The sequence below is a fragment of the Nerophis lumbriciformis genome, linkage group LG15 (genome assembly GCF_033978685.3).
Source record: "Nerophis lumbriciformis linkage group LG15, RoL_Nlum_v2.1, whole genome shotgun sequence".
Classification (NCBI taxonomy): domain Eukaryota; kingdom Metazoa; phylum Chordata; class Actinopteri; order Syngnathiformes; family Syngnathidae; genus Nerophis; species Nerophis lumbriciformis.
The window spans coordinates 27,623,021-27,638,279 of record NC_084562.2 but is presented as its reverse complement, the minus strand read 5'-3'; the positions used below and the strand labels follow the sequence as shown (position 1 = coordinate 27,638,279).

The 15,259-nt window shown below is 45.6% G+C and overlaps 1 protein-coding gene across 1 annotated transcript in view; it reads left to right on the top strand.

Annotated features, from left to right (window-relative positions):
* The window catches only part of tmod2 (tropomodulin 2), a 60,817-nt gene that overhangs the window by 43,261 nt on the left and 2,297 nt on the right, over nt 1-15,259 (top strand). The window contains exon 9 of the mRNA XM_061974680.2: nt 2,779-2,923. Coding sequence (XP_061830664.1) covers nt 2,779-2,923 — 145 coding nt within the window. The remainder of the gene's footprint in view (nt 1-2,778; nt 2,924-15,259) is intronic.

Sequence of the window (15,259 nt, the reverse complement as noted above, 5' to 3'; positions counted from 1 at the left end):
TTCGGGGAAGCCATGGAAAACGACTTCCGGACGGCTTCGAAGCAATTTTGGACCACCATCCGCCGCCTCAGGAAGGGGAAGCAGTGCACTATCAACACCGTGTATGGTGAGGATGGTGTTCTGCTGACCTCGACTGCGGATGTTGTGGATCGGTGGAGGGAATACTTCGAAGACCTCCTCAATCCCACCAACACGTTTTCCTATGAGGAAGCAGCGCCTGGGGAGTCTGTGGTGGGCTCTTCTATTTCTGGGGCTGAGGTTGCCGAGGTAGTTAAAAAGCTCCTCGGTGGCAAGGCCCCGGGGGTGGATGAGATCCGCCCGGAGTTCCTTAAGGCTCTGGATGCTGTGGGGCTGTCTTGGTTGACAAGACTCTGCAGCATCGCGTGGACATCGGGGGCGGTACCTCTGGATTGGCAGACCGGGGTGGTGGTTCCTCTCTTTAAGAAGGGGAACCGGAGGGTGTGTTCTAACTATCGTGGGATCACACTCCTCAGCCTTCCCGGTAAGGTCTATTCAGGTGTACTGGAGAGGAGGCTACGCCGGATAGTCGAACCTCGGATTCAGGAGGAACAGTGTGGTTTTCGTCCTGGTCGTGGAACTGTGGACCAGCTCTATACTCTCGGCAGGGTCCTTGAGGGTGCATGGGAGTTTGCCCAACCAGTCTACATGTGTTTTGTGGACTTGGAGAAGGCATTCGACCGTGTCCCTCGGGAAGTCCTGTGGAGAGTGCTCAGAGAGTATGGGGTATCGGACTGTCTGATTTTGGCGGTCCGCTCCCTGTATGATCAGTGTCAGAGCTTGGTCCGCATTGCCGGCAGTAAGTCAAACACGTTTCCAGTGAGGGTTGGACTCCGCCAAGGCTGCCCTTTGTCACCGATTCTGTTCATAACTTTTATGGACAGAATTTCTAGGCGCAGTCAAGGTGTTGAGGGGATCTGGTTTGGTGGCTACAGGATTAGGTCTCTGCTTTTTGCAGATGATGTGGTCCTGATGGCTTCATCTGGCCAGGATCTCCAGCTCTCGCTGGATCGGTTCGCAGCCGAGTGTGAAGCGACTGGGATGAAAATCAGCACCTCCAAGTCCGAGTCCATGGTTCTCGCCCGGAAAAGGGTGGAATGCCATCTTCGGGTTGGGGAGGAGACCCTGCCCCAAGTGGAGGAGTTCAAGTACCTCAGAGTCTTGTTCACGAGTGAGGGAAGAGTGGATCGTGAGATCGACAGGCGGATCGGTGCGGCGTCTTCAGTAATGCGGACGCTGTATCGATCCGTTGTGGTGAAGAAGGAGCTGAGCCGGAAGGCAAAGCTCTCGATTTACCGGTCTATCTAAGTTCCCATCCTCACCTATGGTCATGAGCTTTGGGTCATGACCGAAAGGACAAGATCACGGGTACAAGCGGCCGAAATGAGTTTCCTCCGCCAAGTGGCGGGGATCTCCCTTAGAGATAGGGTGAGAAGCTCTGTCATTCGGGGGGAGCTCAAAGTAAAGCCGCTGCTCCTCCACATCGAGAGGAGCCAGATGAAGTGGTTTGGGCATCTGGTCAGGATGCCACCCGAACGCCTCCCTAGGAAGGTGTTTCGGGCACGTCCGACCGGTAGGAGGCCACGGGGAAGACCCAGGACACGCTGGGAAGACTATCTCTCCCGGCTGGCCCCCGGGAGGAGCTGGATGAAGTGGCTGGGGAGAGGGAAGTCTGGGCTTCCCTGCTTAAGCTGCTGCCCCCGCGACCCGACCTCGGATAAGCGGAAGAAGATGGATGGATGGATGGATGGATGGATTGAGACGATGGAGGTGTCGTGGTTACTGGGGTTGCTGTGGGCTTAGACCAAGGATCACTGATAATGCAGGCTGAGGACCAGTCATTGGTGTATTGGGTCAGGGCAGACTTTTCAGAGTGAAATGAGTTGCTGAAGGAGCGATGCCATGCCAGGAGTGAATTGTATCACCATTACTATCATCCCAGCTTCTCCATTTTAGTCTTGAGCCATCCCTGGAGATGTCAAGGACCCTTGGGCCATTTAGGGCTACGGTCTCTTCTGCAGCCCCAAGTTGTTGGGACGGGGATGAGGATTTTAGGCTAGGAGTAAACATGTTTGGGGGGAAGTAGGGTTAGAGGCCATGGAACATCAAGGGTATGAACATGGTCTACCACTAGTGGGCTGGGCCAGCACGGCCAGAGACAGGAACAGTCTTAAGCTTCACACTAGCTCTTGGTCACTGTCCACTCCACACAGCTGGAGTCTGTCTCAGGAGACCCAAGTGTCCAACACATTCAACTCTGTGAAGCTCCTCCATCCTTTGCAGCTCGTTTCTTCCTCCGCTTGTCCTGCGGTCTCTCCACTTGTACTCTGGTGTGGCAGAGAGCCAGTAGCGGGTCTCTGGTGCAAACATGGCCACAGCCAAAAGGCTCCCCCCCGGCTGATCCAAAAAGTAGTGCAGAAGTCCCAAAAGTGCCTCCCGTTGTTGTGCAGTCCCTAGAGGCCCTGATCCAAAAGGCAAAAAAGTCATGCGATGCCATCTTGGTGAAACAAAAGTAAATAGATCAAGAAGTTATAACCATAGTAACAGACGGATGTATTGCAATTCTACTTCCTGTTTGCAACCTGAATTCATAGTCATGGAACTGAATGTGAACTTGGGAGACTTTACCAATTGAATTTAGCGCCAGCCTGATGTGGAGACCTCTTGATGCCAAGCTTGGACACATGATGATGAAAAAGTGTGTTCCTGTACATACTGTATGTGACAAGTCCTGGACTGAATGACATGTCTGTGGTCCAGAGGCAGCAGCTGGGCACCAATGTGGAGATGGAGATAGCCAAAATGTTGGAGGAGAACAACAGCATCGTGAAGTTTGGCTACCACTTCACCAAGCAGGGACCACGCTCCAGAGCTGCTTCTGCCATCACCAAGAACAATGACCTGAGTGAGTCTCACACACACACACACACACACACACACACACACACACACACACACACACACACACACACACACACACACACACACACACACACACGATCAGCTCATTACATGGAGTCAAGGGAGTTCCAGCTCTGCTTCTTGTCTCACATTTCCAACAAGACAGTCAGAGAAGGAAAGAGCATTCTGGATCTCCTCCTCTACTTTTCTTTTTCTACTTGATGACGGGATCTTAAAGGACCTACTTTCCTTACCTGATGTTGTGTATTTGGGATCTGCACAAGTCCCAAAACTACACATTAATCACACTATGGAGGTATTTAGACTTCAAAACTACACATAAAGTACAATGTGGAGGTATGTACACTTCAAAACTACACTTAAAGTACACATAAAGTACAATGTGCAGGTATGTACACTTCAAAACTACACATAAAGTACAATGTGGAGGTATGTACACTTCAAAACTACACTTAAAGTACACATAAAGTACAATGTGCAGGTATGTACACTTCAAAACTACACTTAAAGTACACATAAAGTACAATGTGCAGGTATGTACACTTCAAAACTACACATAAAGTACAATGTGGAGGTATGTACACTTCAAAACTACACTTAAAGTACACAAAGTACAATGTGCAGGTATGTACACTTCAAAAAAAGTACAATGTGGAGGTATTTAGACTTCAAAACTACACAAAGTACAATATGGAGGTATTTAGACTTCAAAACTACACAAAGTACAATATGGAGGTATTTAGACTTCAAAACCACACATAAAGTACATTGTGGAGGTATGTACACTTCAAAACTACACTTAAAGTACAATGTGGAGGTATTTAGACTTCAAAACCACACATAAAGTACAATATGGAGGTATTTAGACTTCAAAACTACACAAAGTACAATATGGAGGTATTTAGACTTCAAAACTACACATGAAGTACAATATGGAGGTATTTAGACTTAAAAACCACACAAAGTACAATATGGAGGTATTTAGACTTCAAAACTACACATAAAGTACAATATGGAGGTATTTAGACTTCAAAACTACACAAAGTACAATATGGAGGTATTTAGACTTCAAAACTACACTAAGTACAATATGGAGGTATTTAGACTTCAAAACTACACAAAGTACAATATGGAGGTATTTAGACTTCAAAACCACACAAAGTACAATATGGAGGTATTTAGACTTCAAAACCACACATAAAGTACAATATGAAGGTATTTAGACTTCCAAACTACACATAAAGTACAAAATGGAGGTATTTAGACTTCAAACCTACACATAAAGTACAATATGGAGGTATTTAGACTTCAAAACCACACAAAGTACATTATGGAGGTATTTAGACTTCAAAACTACACATAAAGTACAATATGGAGGTATTTAGACTTCAAAACTACACAAAGTACAATATGGAGGTATTTAGACTTCAAAACCACACATAAAGTACAATATGAAGGTATTTAGACTTCAAAACCACACAAAGTATAATATGGAGGTATTTAGACTTCAAAACCCCACATAAAGTACAATATGACGGTATTTAGACTTCCAAACTACACATAAAGTACAAAATGGAGGTATTTAGACTTCAAACCTACACATAAAGTACAAGTGTGACAATCATTGGTACTTTAACTTAATATGGAGGTATTTAGACTTCAAAACTGCACATAAAGTACAATATGGAGGTATTTAGACTTCAAAACTACACATAAAGTAAAATATGGAGGTATTTAGACTTCAAAACTACACATAAAGTACAATATGGAGGTATTTAGACTTCAAAACTACACATAAAGTACAATATGGAGGTATTTAGACTTCAAAACTACACATAAAGTGCAATATGGAGGTATGTAGATACGTGGACACGCACACAGCTGTTTTGCTTGTTGCCAATTAGTAGCGCCGTCAAAAGCGCCCACGTAGCGCCAACTAATGCAAGGGAAATGACTGAATTTTGCAACAAATTGCTTCAGTTTGGGTTTTGTTTGACCAATGTGTGTTTATCTGCTACATGTGTACTTTTAGTTTTGTTTGAACAATGTGTGTTTATCTGCTACATGTGTACTTTTAGTTTTGTTTGAACAATGTGTGTTTATCTGCTACATGTGTACTTTTAGTTTTGTTTGGACAATGTGTGTTTATCTGCTACATGTGTACTTTTAGTTTAGTTTGAACAATGTGTGTTTATCTGCTACATGTGTACTTTTAGTTTAGTTTGGACAATGTGTGTTTATCGGCTACATGTGTACTTTTAGTTTTGTTTGAACAATGTGTGTTTATCTGCTACATGTGTACTTTTAGTTTAGTTTGAACAATTTGTGTTTATGTGCTACATATGTACTTTTAGTTTTGTTTGAACAATGTGTGTTTATCTGCTACATGTGTACTTTTAGTTTAGTTTGGACATTGTGTGTTTATCTGCTACATGTGTACTTTTAGTTTTGTTTGAACAATGTGTGTTTATCTGCTACATGTGTACTTTTAGTTTTGTTTGAACAATGTGTGTTTATCTGCTACATGTGTACTTTTAGTTTTGTTTGAACAATGTGTGTTTATCTGCTACATGTGTAGTTTTAGTTTAGTTTGAACAATGTGTGTTTATCTGCTACATGTGTACTTTTAGTTTAGTTTGAACAATTTGTGTTTATGTGCTACATGTGTACTTTTAGTTTAGTTTGAACAATTTGTGTTTATCTGCTACATGTGTACTTTTAGTTTTGTTTGGACAATGTGTGTTTATCGGCTACATGTGTACTTTTAGTTTTGTTTGAACAATGTGTGTTTATCTGCTACATGTGTACTTTTAGTTTAGTTTGAACAATTTGTGTTTATCTGCTACATGTGTACTTTTAGTTTTGTTTGGACAATGTGTGTTTATCGGCTACATGTGTACTTTTAGTTTTGTTTGAACAATGTGTGTTTATCTGCTACATGTGTACCGTATTTTCCGCACCATAAGCCGCCCTGGGTTATAAGCCGCGCCTTCAATGAACGGCATATTTCAAAACTTTGTCCACCTATAAGCCGCCCCGTGTTATAAGCCGCATCTAACTGCGCTAAAGGAATGTCAAAAAAACAGTCAGATAGGTCAGTCAAACTTTAATAATATATTAAAACCAGCGTGATGTGGGCGCGCATGGAGTCGTATATCAACATGGACGGAGCTGCGTGAAAAAAGCCACCCGGCCTCTTCGCGTAAACTTCCCTTAACCACTCGCTCATCTTTTCTTCATCCATCCATCCCTTCGAGTTAGCTTTTATGATGACGCCGGCTGGAAAGGTCTCTTTTGGCAAGGTCTTCCTTTTGAATATCACCATGGGTGGAAGTTTCTGGCCATTAGCATGGCAAGCTAGAACCACAGTGAAGGATGACTTCTCATTCCCTGTGGTGCGAATATTCACCGTACGTGCTCCCGTTGTATCCACAGTGCGGTTCACAGGAATATCAAAAGTCAGTGGAACCTCGTCCATGTTGATAATGTTCTCTGGCCGGATCTTTTTTTCAGCTATCTTGTTTTTACAATATGCACGGAAAGTAGCCAGCTTTTCTTGAAAGTCTTTAGGCAGTTGCTGTGAAATAGTAGTCCGTGTGCGGATGGAGAGATTGCGTCTTTTCATGAACCGGAAACCTGTCGCTTAGTAGGAGCCATTTTGTGGTCTTTACAGATGTAAACACACAAAGGAAATGAAACGTAATATCCGTGCGCTTCTTCTTCTTCTACGGGGGCGGGTGGTTGCTTACAGTAGAAGAAGAAGCGCTTCCTGTTCTATGGGGGCGGGTGCTTACCTTGGCGGTTGCTTGCGTAGAAGAAGAAGCGCTTCCTCTTCTACGGGGAAAAAAGATGGCGGCTGTTTACCGTAGTTGCGAGACCGAAACTTTATGAAAATGAATCTTAATATTAATCCATATATAAAGCGCACCGGGTTATAAGCCGCACTGTCAGCTTTTGAGTAAATTTGTGGTTTTTAGGTGCGGCTAATAGTGCGGAAAATACGGTACTTTTAGTTTAGTTTGAACAATTTGTGTTTATCTGCTACATGTGTACTTTTAGTTTTGTTTGAACAATTTGTGTTTATCTGCTACATGTGTACTTTTAGTTTTGTTTGAACAATGTGTGTTTATCGGCTACATGTGTACCGTATTTTCCGCACCATAAGGCGCCCTGGGTTATAAGCCGCGCCTTCAATGAACGGCATATTTCAAAACTTTGTCCACCTATAAGCCGCCCCGTGTTATAAGCCGCATCTAACTGCGCTAAAGGAATGTCAAAAAAACAGTCAGATAGGTCAGTCAAACTTTAATAATATATTAAAAACCAGCGTTCTAACAACTCTGTTCACTCCCAAAATGTACGCAAATGTGCAATCACAAACATAGTAAAATTCAAAATAGTGCAGAGCAATACCAACATAATGTTGCTCGAACGTTAATGTCACAACACACAAAATAAACATAACGCTCACTTTCTGAAGTTATTCTTCATTCATAAATCCCTCGAATTATTCTCCTTCGTGTCCGAATTGAAAAGTTGGGCGAATGTGGGATCCAAAATGTCGTCTGGCGTTGTCTCCCTGCCTCCCTGTCTTGGTGAACGTCACGTGTGTTCGCCTTCTGTCATCCACTGTTCCCACGCAGTTAGCAGTCTAGCTTCGAATGCCCTGTTGACACCAATATCTAGCGGCTGGAGGTCTTTTGTCAACCCACCCGGAATGACGGCGAGTATTGAATTAAGCGCGTAAGCGTGTCTCTTAATGTGATGTTATGAGCTAGCAAATATAACAACTACACTACCCAGCATGCAACGATAGTGACGAGCATGCGCGGTACCCCTGAGAAGCGTTGTTGTATGCTGGCAGTTAGAATGTGGTTATGAGCACGCTGTGAGTAAATGTTGAGAACTCAGTTAACACGCCTCGTCTGCATTATTTATAATTAGACAGACAACACACTTAATAGGAGCCATTTTGGGGTCTTTACATAAACACACAAATGGAAATGAAACGTCACATATCCCAGCATGCACCGCGCGCTTCTTCTACGGGGAAAAAAGATGGCGGCTGTTTACCGAAGTTGCGAGACCGAAACTTTATGAAAATGAATCTTAATATTTATCCATATATAAAGCGCACCGGGTTATAAGGCGCACTGTCAGCTTTTGAGAACATTTGTGGTTTTTAGGTGCGCCTTATAGTGCGGAAAATACGGTACTTTTAGTAGGGCTGCACAATGAATCACATTTGAATCGTCATCACCATTTTGGCAGCTACGATTAAATGAGGCTGATTGTCTGCGATATTACCATTTAATATAGTAGTTTTGGTGTGTATAAAATATTGTAGTTTGGTGTGTATAAAATATTGTAGTTTGTTGTTTATGAAATATTTTTGTTTGGTGATTATAAAATATTGACATTTGGTGTATATCAAATATTGTAGTTTGGTTTGTATAAAATACTGTAGTTTGGTGTGTATAAAATATTGTAGTGTGGCAGTCGAAACAATGAGGCAGTAATTCTGAGCTGGTGAGTTTATTTTCAAATAAATAAATTCTTCTTCTTTCCACAACAACAACACCTTTTTCCTGGAAGTGTGTCCCCTTATAACTGGTCACATCCCACCTATCCACCAATCCCCAATCTGGTGATGAGAACAATTAGTGCCACGCTACACAGCCCCTTGCCCCTTGCAGTGTTTCCCACAGGACAGGCATCTATTTGTGGTGGTGTGGTCGGGAGGCAGGGGGTGGCGGCGGCGGCAGCGGCGATGACCAAGAAGAACGCGGAGTTGGAATATAATTACAACATTTTATGTACATATTTATATACAGATTTGAACAATTAGTGATTCACTGAAATATATTTATTAATTGTGGTTCTTACAAAAAATATATCTTATAAAATATAAAAGCTAAAATGTCTCTTAAAGCTCTGCCCCTTTAATTAGTGAATACTAAATAATTTAACTTTAGCCTACTACTACAACCATATTATTTACCAGCAACATGAAGTGAAACAGAGGCAGAGGTGTCCTGCCACAGTCAGTCAACCTCCTCCTCCTCCTCCTCCTCCTCCTCCTGCTGCTGAACAGGTCGCACCTGTGGTCCGGACTGTAGGCCTACCTTCTCTCCAAGTCGAGCCCTTTTCGGCCGTTGAAAATATTTTTCTATACATCATCTGTGTGAAGGAGTGAACATCCAACATTAGAATTTATTACTAACGAGCAGAATCGCTCTATGTACAGTGCCGTCTAACCTTAAGCGGCAGCAGCTCAACACATGCAGGGTTCAACGTTAAGGTTTTTTTCTACTTGCCCGACTTCTCAAATCTACTTGCCCCAATATTTTTACTTGTCCTGCCTAGGTTTTTTTCTGGCTGTGTAGTGCTCATGGCTTATATCTTACTAAAATTCTTCCCGTTGACTATTTACAACACTACACAGTATTTATTATTATTATTATTATCTATAATTACATTTAAATGGCATTGCATACATGTAAAATTAAATGCTATTTCACATTAATTGACCAGTAGCAGTTACACTCATCTGAACAGGTCAGCCACCTGTTTAAAGCCCGATCACAGTTGAAATCTTGAAATGAAGGGCCTTTAATGGCCAAAACATTAACCTGGACAACATTTTAACAGCTGGTTGGCTCAGATTTTATTCTTTTCATTGCATTCACGTGCTGCAGTGGACAGTGGACAATTTAGCTTCAGTCCATGTGTGTTTCATGACAACAGGGTTATAACCTGGACACGTTAGCTCGTCGGTATGAAAACAGCTGACTGTTACTACGTGCGTCTGCCCCGGCCCACGAGTCAAACAGCAGCGGTGTTAATGAAGCAGCGGATTAACGTTAAATATATGACGAGCCGCGAGCGATGCAGCTATAACATATCTACCTAGAACCTATATTACCCTCGTATTTTGATCCCGTTTCGTCCGTCCGTCCGTCACTCTTCTTCTTCTTCTTCTTCTGGCCCACCAGGTGAATTAAGTGCTATTGGCAGAGTTACCGCCACCTACTGCACCGGAGTTGTAACTACAAGCAACATTCACAGACAGTCCCATTGCTTTTATGAGCGGTCGAGCGAGTCAAAAGCCGAAAAATCCATTTGTGGCGGACGTAAATCTTTCGTGGCGGGCCGCCACAAATAAATGAATGTGTGGGAAACACTGCCTTGATCTTTGCTCTGATCCGCGGCCATCTCTGCAAAGTGGAGACCCAGCACTGACAAGCACCCGTGAAAGACAGTCCGCTACTCCATTGTGCTCTCCGGCCACATGCCTAATTTTCGTACTGAACTCTGAGATGGATGCAAGCTGCCGTTGCTGGCGGGCAGACCAGGGGTCTGAAGTTTTAGCCATTGCAAAAATCAGAGGTGTGTGGTCCACAAAAGCTGTGAAATCGCGACTCTACAACAGGAACCTGAAATGGTGGGTCGCCAGGAACAAGACCAGGAGCTCCCTGTCAAAAGTGCTGTATTTCCTTTCAGCTGCCCTGAGTTGCCTGCTGAAGAAGGCGAGGGGCTGCCATGTCCCCGCCACCCACTGCTCGCAAACCGTGCCCACGGCTACATTTGAGGCATCAGTGGTGTAGAGCCAAAGGAGCAGTAGGGGAGGTATGTGCTAGCAAAGTTGCGCTGGCCAGAGAAGACCTTGTCTTCAAACGTTTGCAGCTTGTCAGGAGACCAGTTCACCTCCTGTGAACCTTTCCTCCCCTTTAATGCCTCATACAGGGGGTGCATGAGATAAAAATTGACCTTTCCGAGAAACTCCTGAAGCAGCTTGACAGTTAGTGGGCGTGGTAACTTGGAAATTGCCTCCACCCGTGTAGGCAGGGGAACAGCACCTTGCGAGGACACCTGGTGGCCAAGAAAGTCAATGTCTGTTACTCCAAATTGGCACTTGGTCTGGTTCACAATCGGCCCATGTTCGTTCAACCAGCTAAACAGCAGCCGTAAATGTATTAAATGTTCCCCGGCTGATCGACTGGCCACTAGAATATCGTCCAAATAAACGAACAAAAATGGTAAATCCCATAGAACAGAGTCCATGAGCCGCTGAACAGTCTGTGCTGCTCCCTGCAGGCCAAATGGCATCCTCAAAAGCTCAAATAATTTAAACAGAGTTATTATGGCAGTCTTCTGTATGTCCAACTCATGTATAGTTACCTGATGGTAGTCACGCACCAAATCTACCTTTGAGAAAATAGACACCCCAGCCAGCCATGAACAAAAGTCCTGAATGTGCGGGATGGGGGTAACGGTCTGGCGTGGTGACATTATTCAGTCGGCAAAAGTCACCACAAGGCCGCCACAACCCCCAGGCTTCGGTACCATATGTAGAGGCAAAGCCCAAGGACTGTTGGAACCCCAGTCTCTCCATAGTGGCAAATTCCTGCCGTGCCAGGGCCAGTTTAGCAGAGTCAAGCCGCTGTGCCCGGGCAAAAACAGGCAGGCCCACTGTAGGGATTATGTGCTCCACCCCATGCTTTGCTACCGCTGCCGAAAACGTCGGTACAGTCAGTTCTGGAAACCCTGCAAAAAGCCGTTGATATACATCCCCCACCGCGAGCATGTTGGCGAGGGCCACAGACTTCGGCTCTCCCAGTGTGCGTGGAATAGTGGAGAAAGCAACCGAGTCAATTAAACGGCCATTCGAGACGTCCACCAACAGTCTATTTGCACACAAAAAATCTACCCCCAGAATAGGTACGACCACAGAGGCAATAACAAAGTCCCAGGTGAACGTGCGGTCAGAAAATGAAACGGTCACTGACCTGGTGCCGAAAGTGCGGATGTTGGTTCCATTGGCGGCACTCACATGTGCATCCACAGCTGATGCAGGCAGGATACTCAACTGGGCGCCCGAGTCCACCAGCCAGCGGCGGCCTGACAAGCCGTCTGTGACAAACAGCAGCTTATCTGCTCTGCCCGTGCTCACTGCTGCCACTGAGCACCAGCCCTCGCGTTTCCCTGGCCCGGAAAAGCGCAAGGCGGCCCGCAGTGCTTTGCGGTGGTAATAGCATAACTCTGCCTCCCTGCAGCGACGGTCCGACACTGCAGCCATAGCGCTAGCATCAAGCTCCTCAGGTTCATTCCAGGTCGGTGCAGGCAGCAGGGCTTGAACGCTGAACTGGCGAGCAGCTAGAAGAATCCTGTCCGCCTCCTCAGCCAAACCTCGGTAATCTTTTGTGGTGACTAACGGCAGGTTGGCGAGCGCCATGCGTACCGGGGCGGTAGTTGACGGAGAAACAACTGTAGAAAAAGGAACGATGCACCCCGGAGCAGAATCGATTCTGTTCATAACTTTTATGGACAGAATTCCTAGACGCAGTCAAGGCGTTGAGGGGATCTGGTTTGGTGGCTGCAGGATTAGGTCTCTGCTTTTTGCAGAGGATGTGGTCCTGATGGCTTCATCTGGCCAGGATCTTCAGCTCTCCCTGGATCGGTTCGCAGCCGAGTGTGAAGCGACTGGGATGAGAATCAGCACCTCCAAGTCCGAGTCCATGGTTCTCGCCCGGAAAAGGGTGGAGTGCCATCTCCGGGTTGGGGAGGAGATCTTGCCCCAAGTGGAGGAGTTCAAGTACCTCGGAGTCTTGTTCACGAGTGAGGGAAGAGTGGATCGTGAGATCGACAGGCGGATTGGTGCGGCGTCTTCAGTAATGCGGACGCTGTATCGATCCGTTGTGGTGAAGAAGGAGCTGAGCCGGAAGGCAAAGCTCTCAATTTACCGGTCGATCTACGTTCCCATCCTCACCTATGGTCATGAGCTTTGGGTTATGACCGAAAGGACAAGATCACGGGTAGAAGCGGCCGAAATAAGTTTCCTCCGCCGGGTGGCGGGGCTCTCCCTTAGAGATAGGGTGAGAAGCTCTGCCATCCGGGAGGAGCTCAAAGTAAAGCCGCTGCTCCTCCACATCGAGAGGAGCCAGATGAGGTGGTTCGGGCATCTGGTCAGGATGCCACCCGAACGCCTCCCTAGGGAGGTGTTTAGGGCACGTCCGACCGGTAGGAGGCCGCGGGGAAGACCCAGGACACGTTGGGAAGACCATGTCTCCCGGCTGGCCTGGGAACGCCTCGGGGTCCCACAGGAAGAGCTGGTCGAAGTGGCTGGGGAGAGGGAAGTCTGGGCTTCCCTGCTTAGGCTGCTGCCCCCGCGACCCGACCTCGGATAAGCGGAAGAAGATGGATGGATGGATGGATGGCATCCCCGGAGCCGAGCAATGCGAGAATATTCTCCATTGGCTCGGTAGCCTTGCTGTCTCCCAGGCCGTTGAGAGACAAGAGGCGGTGAGCTTGCTCGGCTTCGGACAGCTGATACAGCCGCGACAGTAAAGTCTTTGACGCACCGTACTTGTCTGCCGCCGGAGGATCCCTCAGCACGCCCATAACTCTCTGCGTCGTTTGAGTGTCCAAAATCGCGACAACATGGTAGTACCGTGTCTCATCTGCTGTAATCCCCCGTAATCGAAACTGGGCTTCCACAACCTGGAACCAGGGCTCAGGATTGTGCTGCCAGAACTCCGGGAGTTTCACTGTTGCTGCAAAGACGGCGGAACCCGCGACTGGCTGTTGTAAAGGCGCCGAGCCCTCAGGCATGACGAGACCAGCAGCGTGAAACATGCTCCAGATCAGAAGGCTGCATGTTCAGATCATGTCCAGTTCACCAATGTGGCAGTCCAGACATTGAGGCCAGAGAGCAGTAGTTCTGAGCCGGTGAGTTTATTCTCAAACTAGTTTGGTGTGTACAAAATATTGTAGTTTGGTGTATATAGAATATTGTAGTTTGGTGTATACTGTATATAATATTGTAGTTTGGTGTATATAGAATATTGTAGTTTGGTGTATACTGTATATAATATTGTAGTTTGGTGTATATACAGGTAAAAGCCAGTAAATTAGAATATTTTGAAAAACTTGATTAATTTCAGTAATTGCATTCAAAAGGTGTAACTTGTACATTATATTTATTCATTGCACACAGACTGATGCATTCAAATGTTTATTTCATTTAATTTTGATGATTTGAAGTGGCAACAAATGAAAATCCAAAATTCCGTGTGTCACAAAATTAGAATATTACTTAAGGCTAATACAAAAAAGGGATTTTTAGAAATGTTGGCCAACTGAAAAGTATGAAAATGAAAAATATGAGCATGTACAATACTCAATACTTGGTTGGAGCTCCTTTTGCCTCAATTACTGCGTTAATGCGGCGTGGCATGGAGTCGATGAGTTTCTGGCACTGCTCAGGTGTTATGAGAGCCCAGGTTGCTCTGATAGTGGCCTTCAACTCTTCTGCGTTTTTGGGTCTGGCATTCTGCATCTTCCTTTTCACAATACCCCACAGATTTTCTATGGGGCTAAGGTCAGGGGAGTTGGCTGGCCAATTTAGAACAGAAATACCATGGTCCGTAAACCAGGCACGGGTAGATTTTGCGCTGTGTGCAGGCGCCAAGTCCTGTTGGAACTTGAAATCTCCATCTCCATAGAGCAGGTCAGCAGCAGGAAGCATGAAGTGCTCTAAAACTTGCTGGTAGACGGCTGCGTTGACCCTGGATCTCAGGAAACAGAGTGGACCGACACCAGCAGATGACATGGCACCCCAAACCATCACTGATGGTGGAAACTTTACACTAGACTTCAGGCAACGTGGATCCTGTGCCTCTCCTGTCTTCCTCCAGACTCTGGGACCTCGATTTCCAAAGGAAATGCAAAATTTGCATGGTTGGGTGATGGTTTGGGGTGCCATGTCATCTGCTGGTGTCGGTCCACTCTTGTTTCCTGAGATCCAGGGTCAACGCAGCCGTCTACCAGCAAGTTTTAGAGCACTTCATGCTTCCTGCTGCTGACCTGCTCTATGGAGATGGAGATTTCAAGTTCCAACAGGACTTGGCGCCTGCACACAGCGCAAAATCTACCCGTGCCTGGTTTACGGACCATGGTATTTCTGTTCTAAATTGGCCTGCCAACTCCCCTGACCTTAGCCCCATAGAAAATCTGTGGGGTATTGTGAAAAGGAAGATGCAGAATGCCAGACCCAAAAACGCAGAAGAGTTGAAGGCCACTATCAGAGCAACCTGGGCTCTCATAACACCTGAGCAGTGCCAGAAACTCATCGACTCCATGCCACGCCGCATTAACGCAGTAATTGAGGCAAAAGGAGCTCCAACCAAGTATTGAGTATTGTACATGCTCATATTATTCATTTTCATACTTTTCAGTTGGCCAACATTTCTAAAAATCCCTTTTTTGTATTAGCCTTAAGTAATATTCTAATTTTGTGACACACGGAATTTTGGATTTT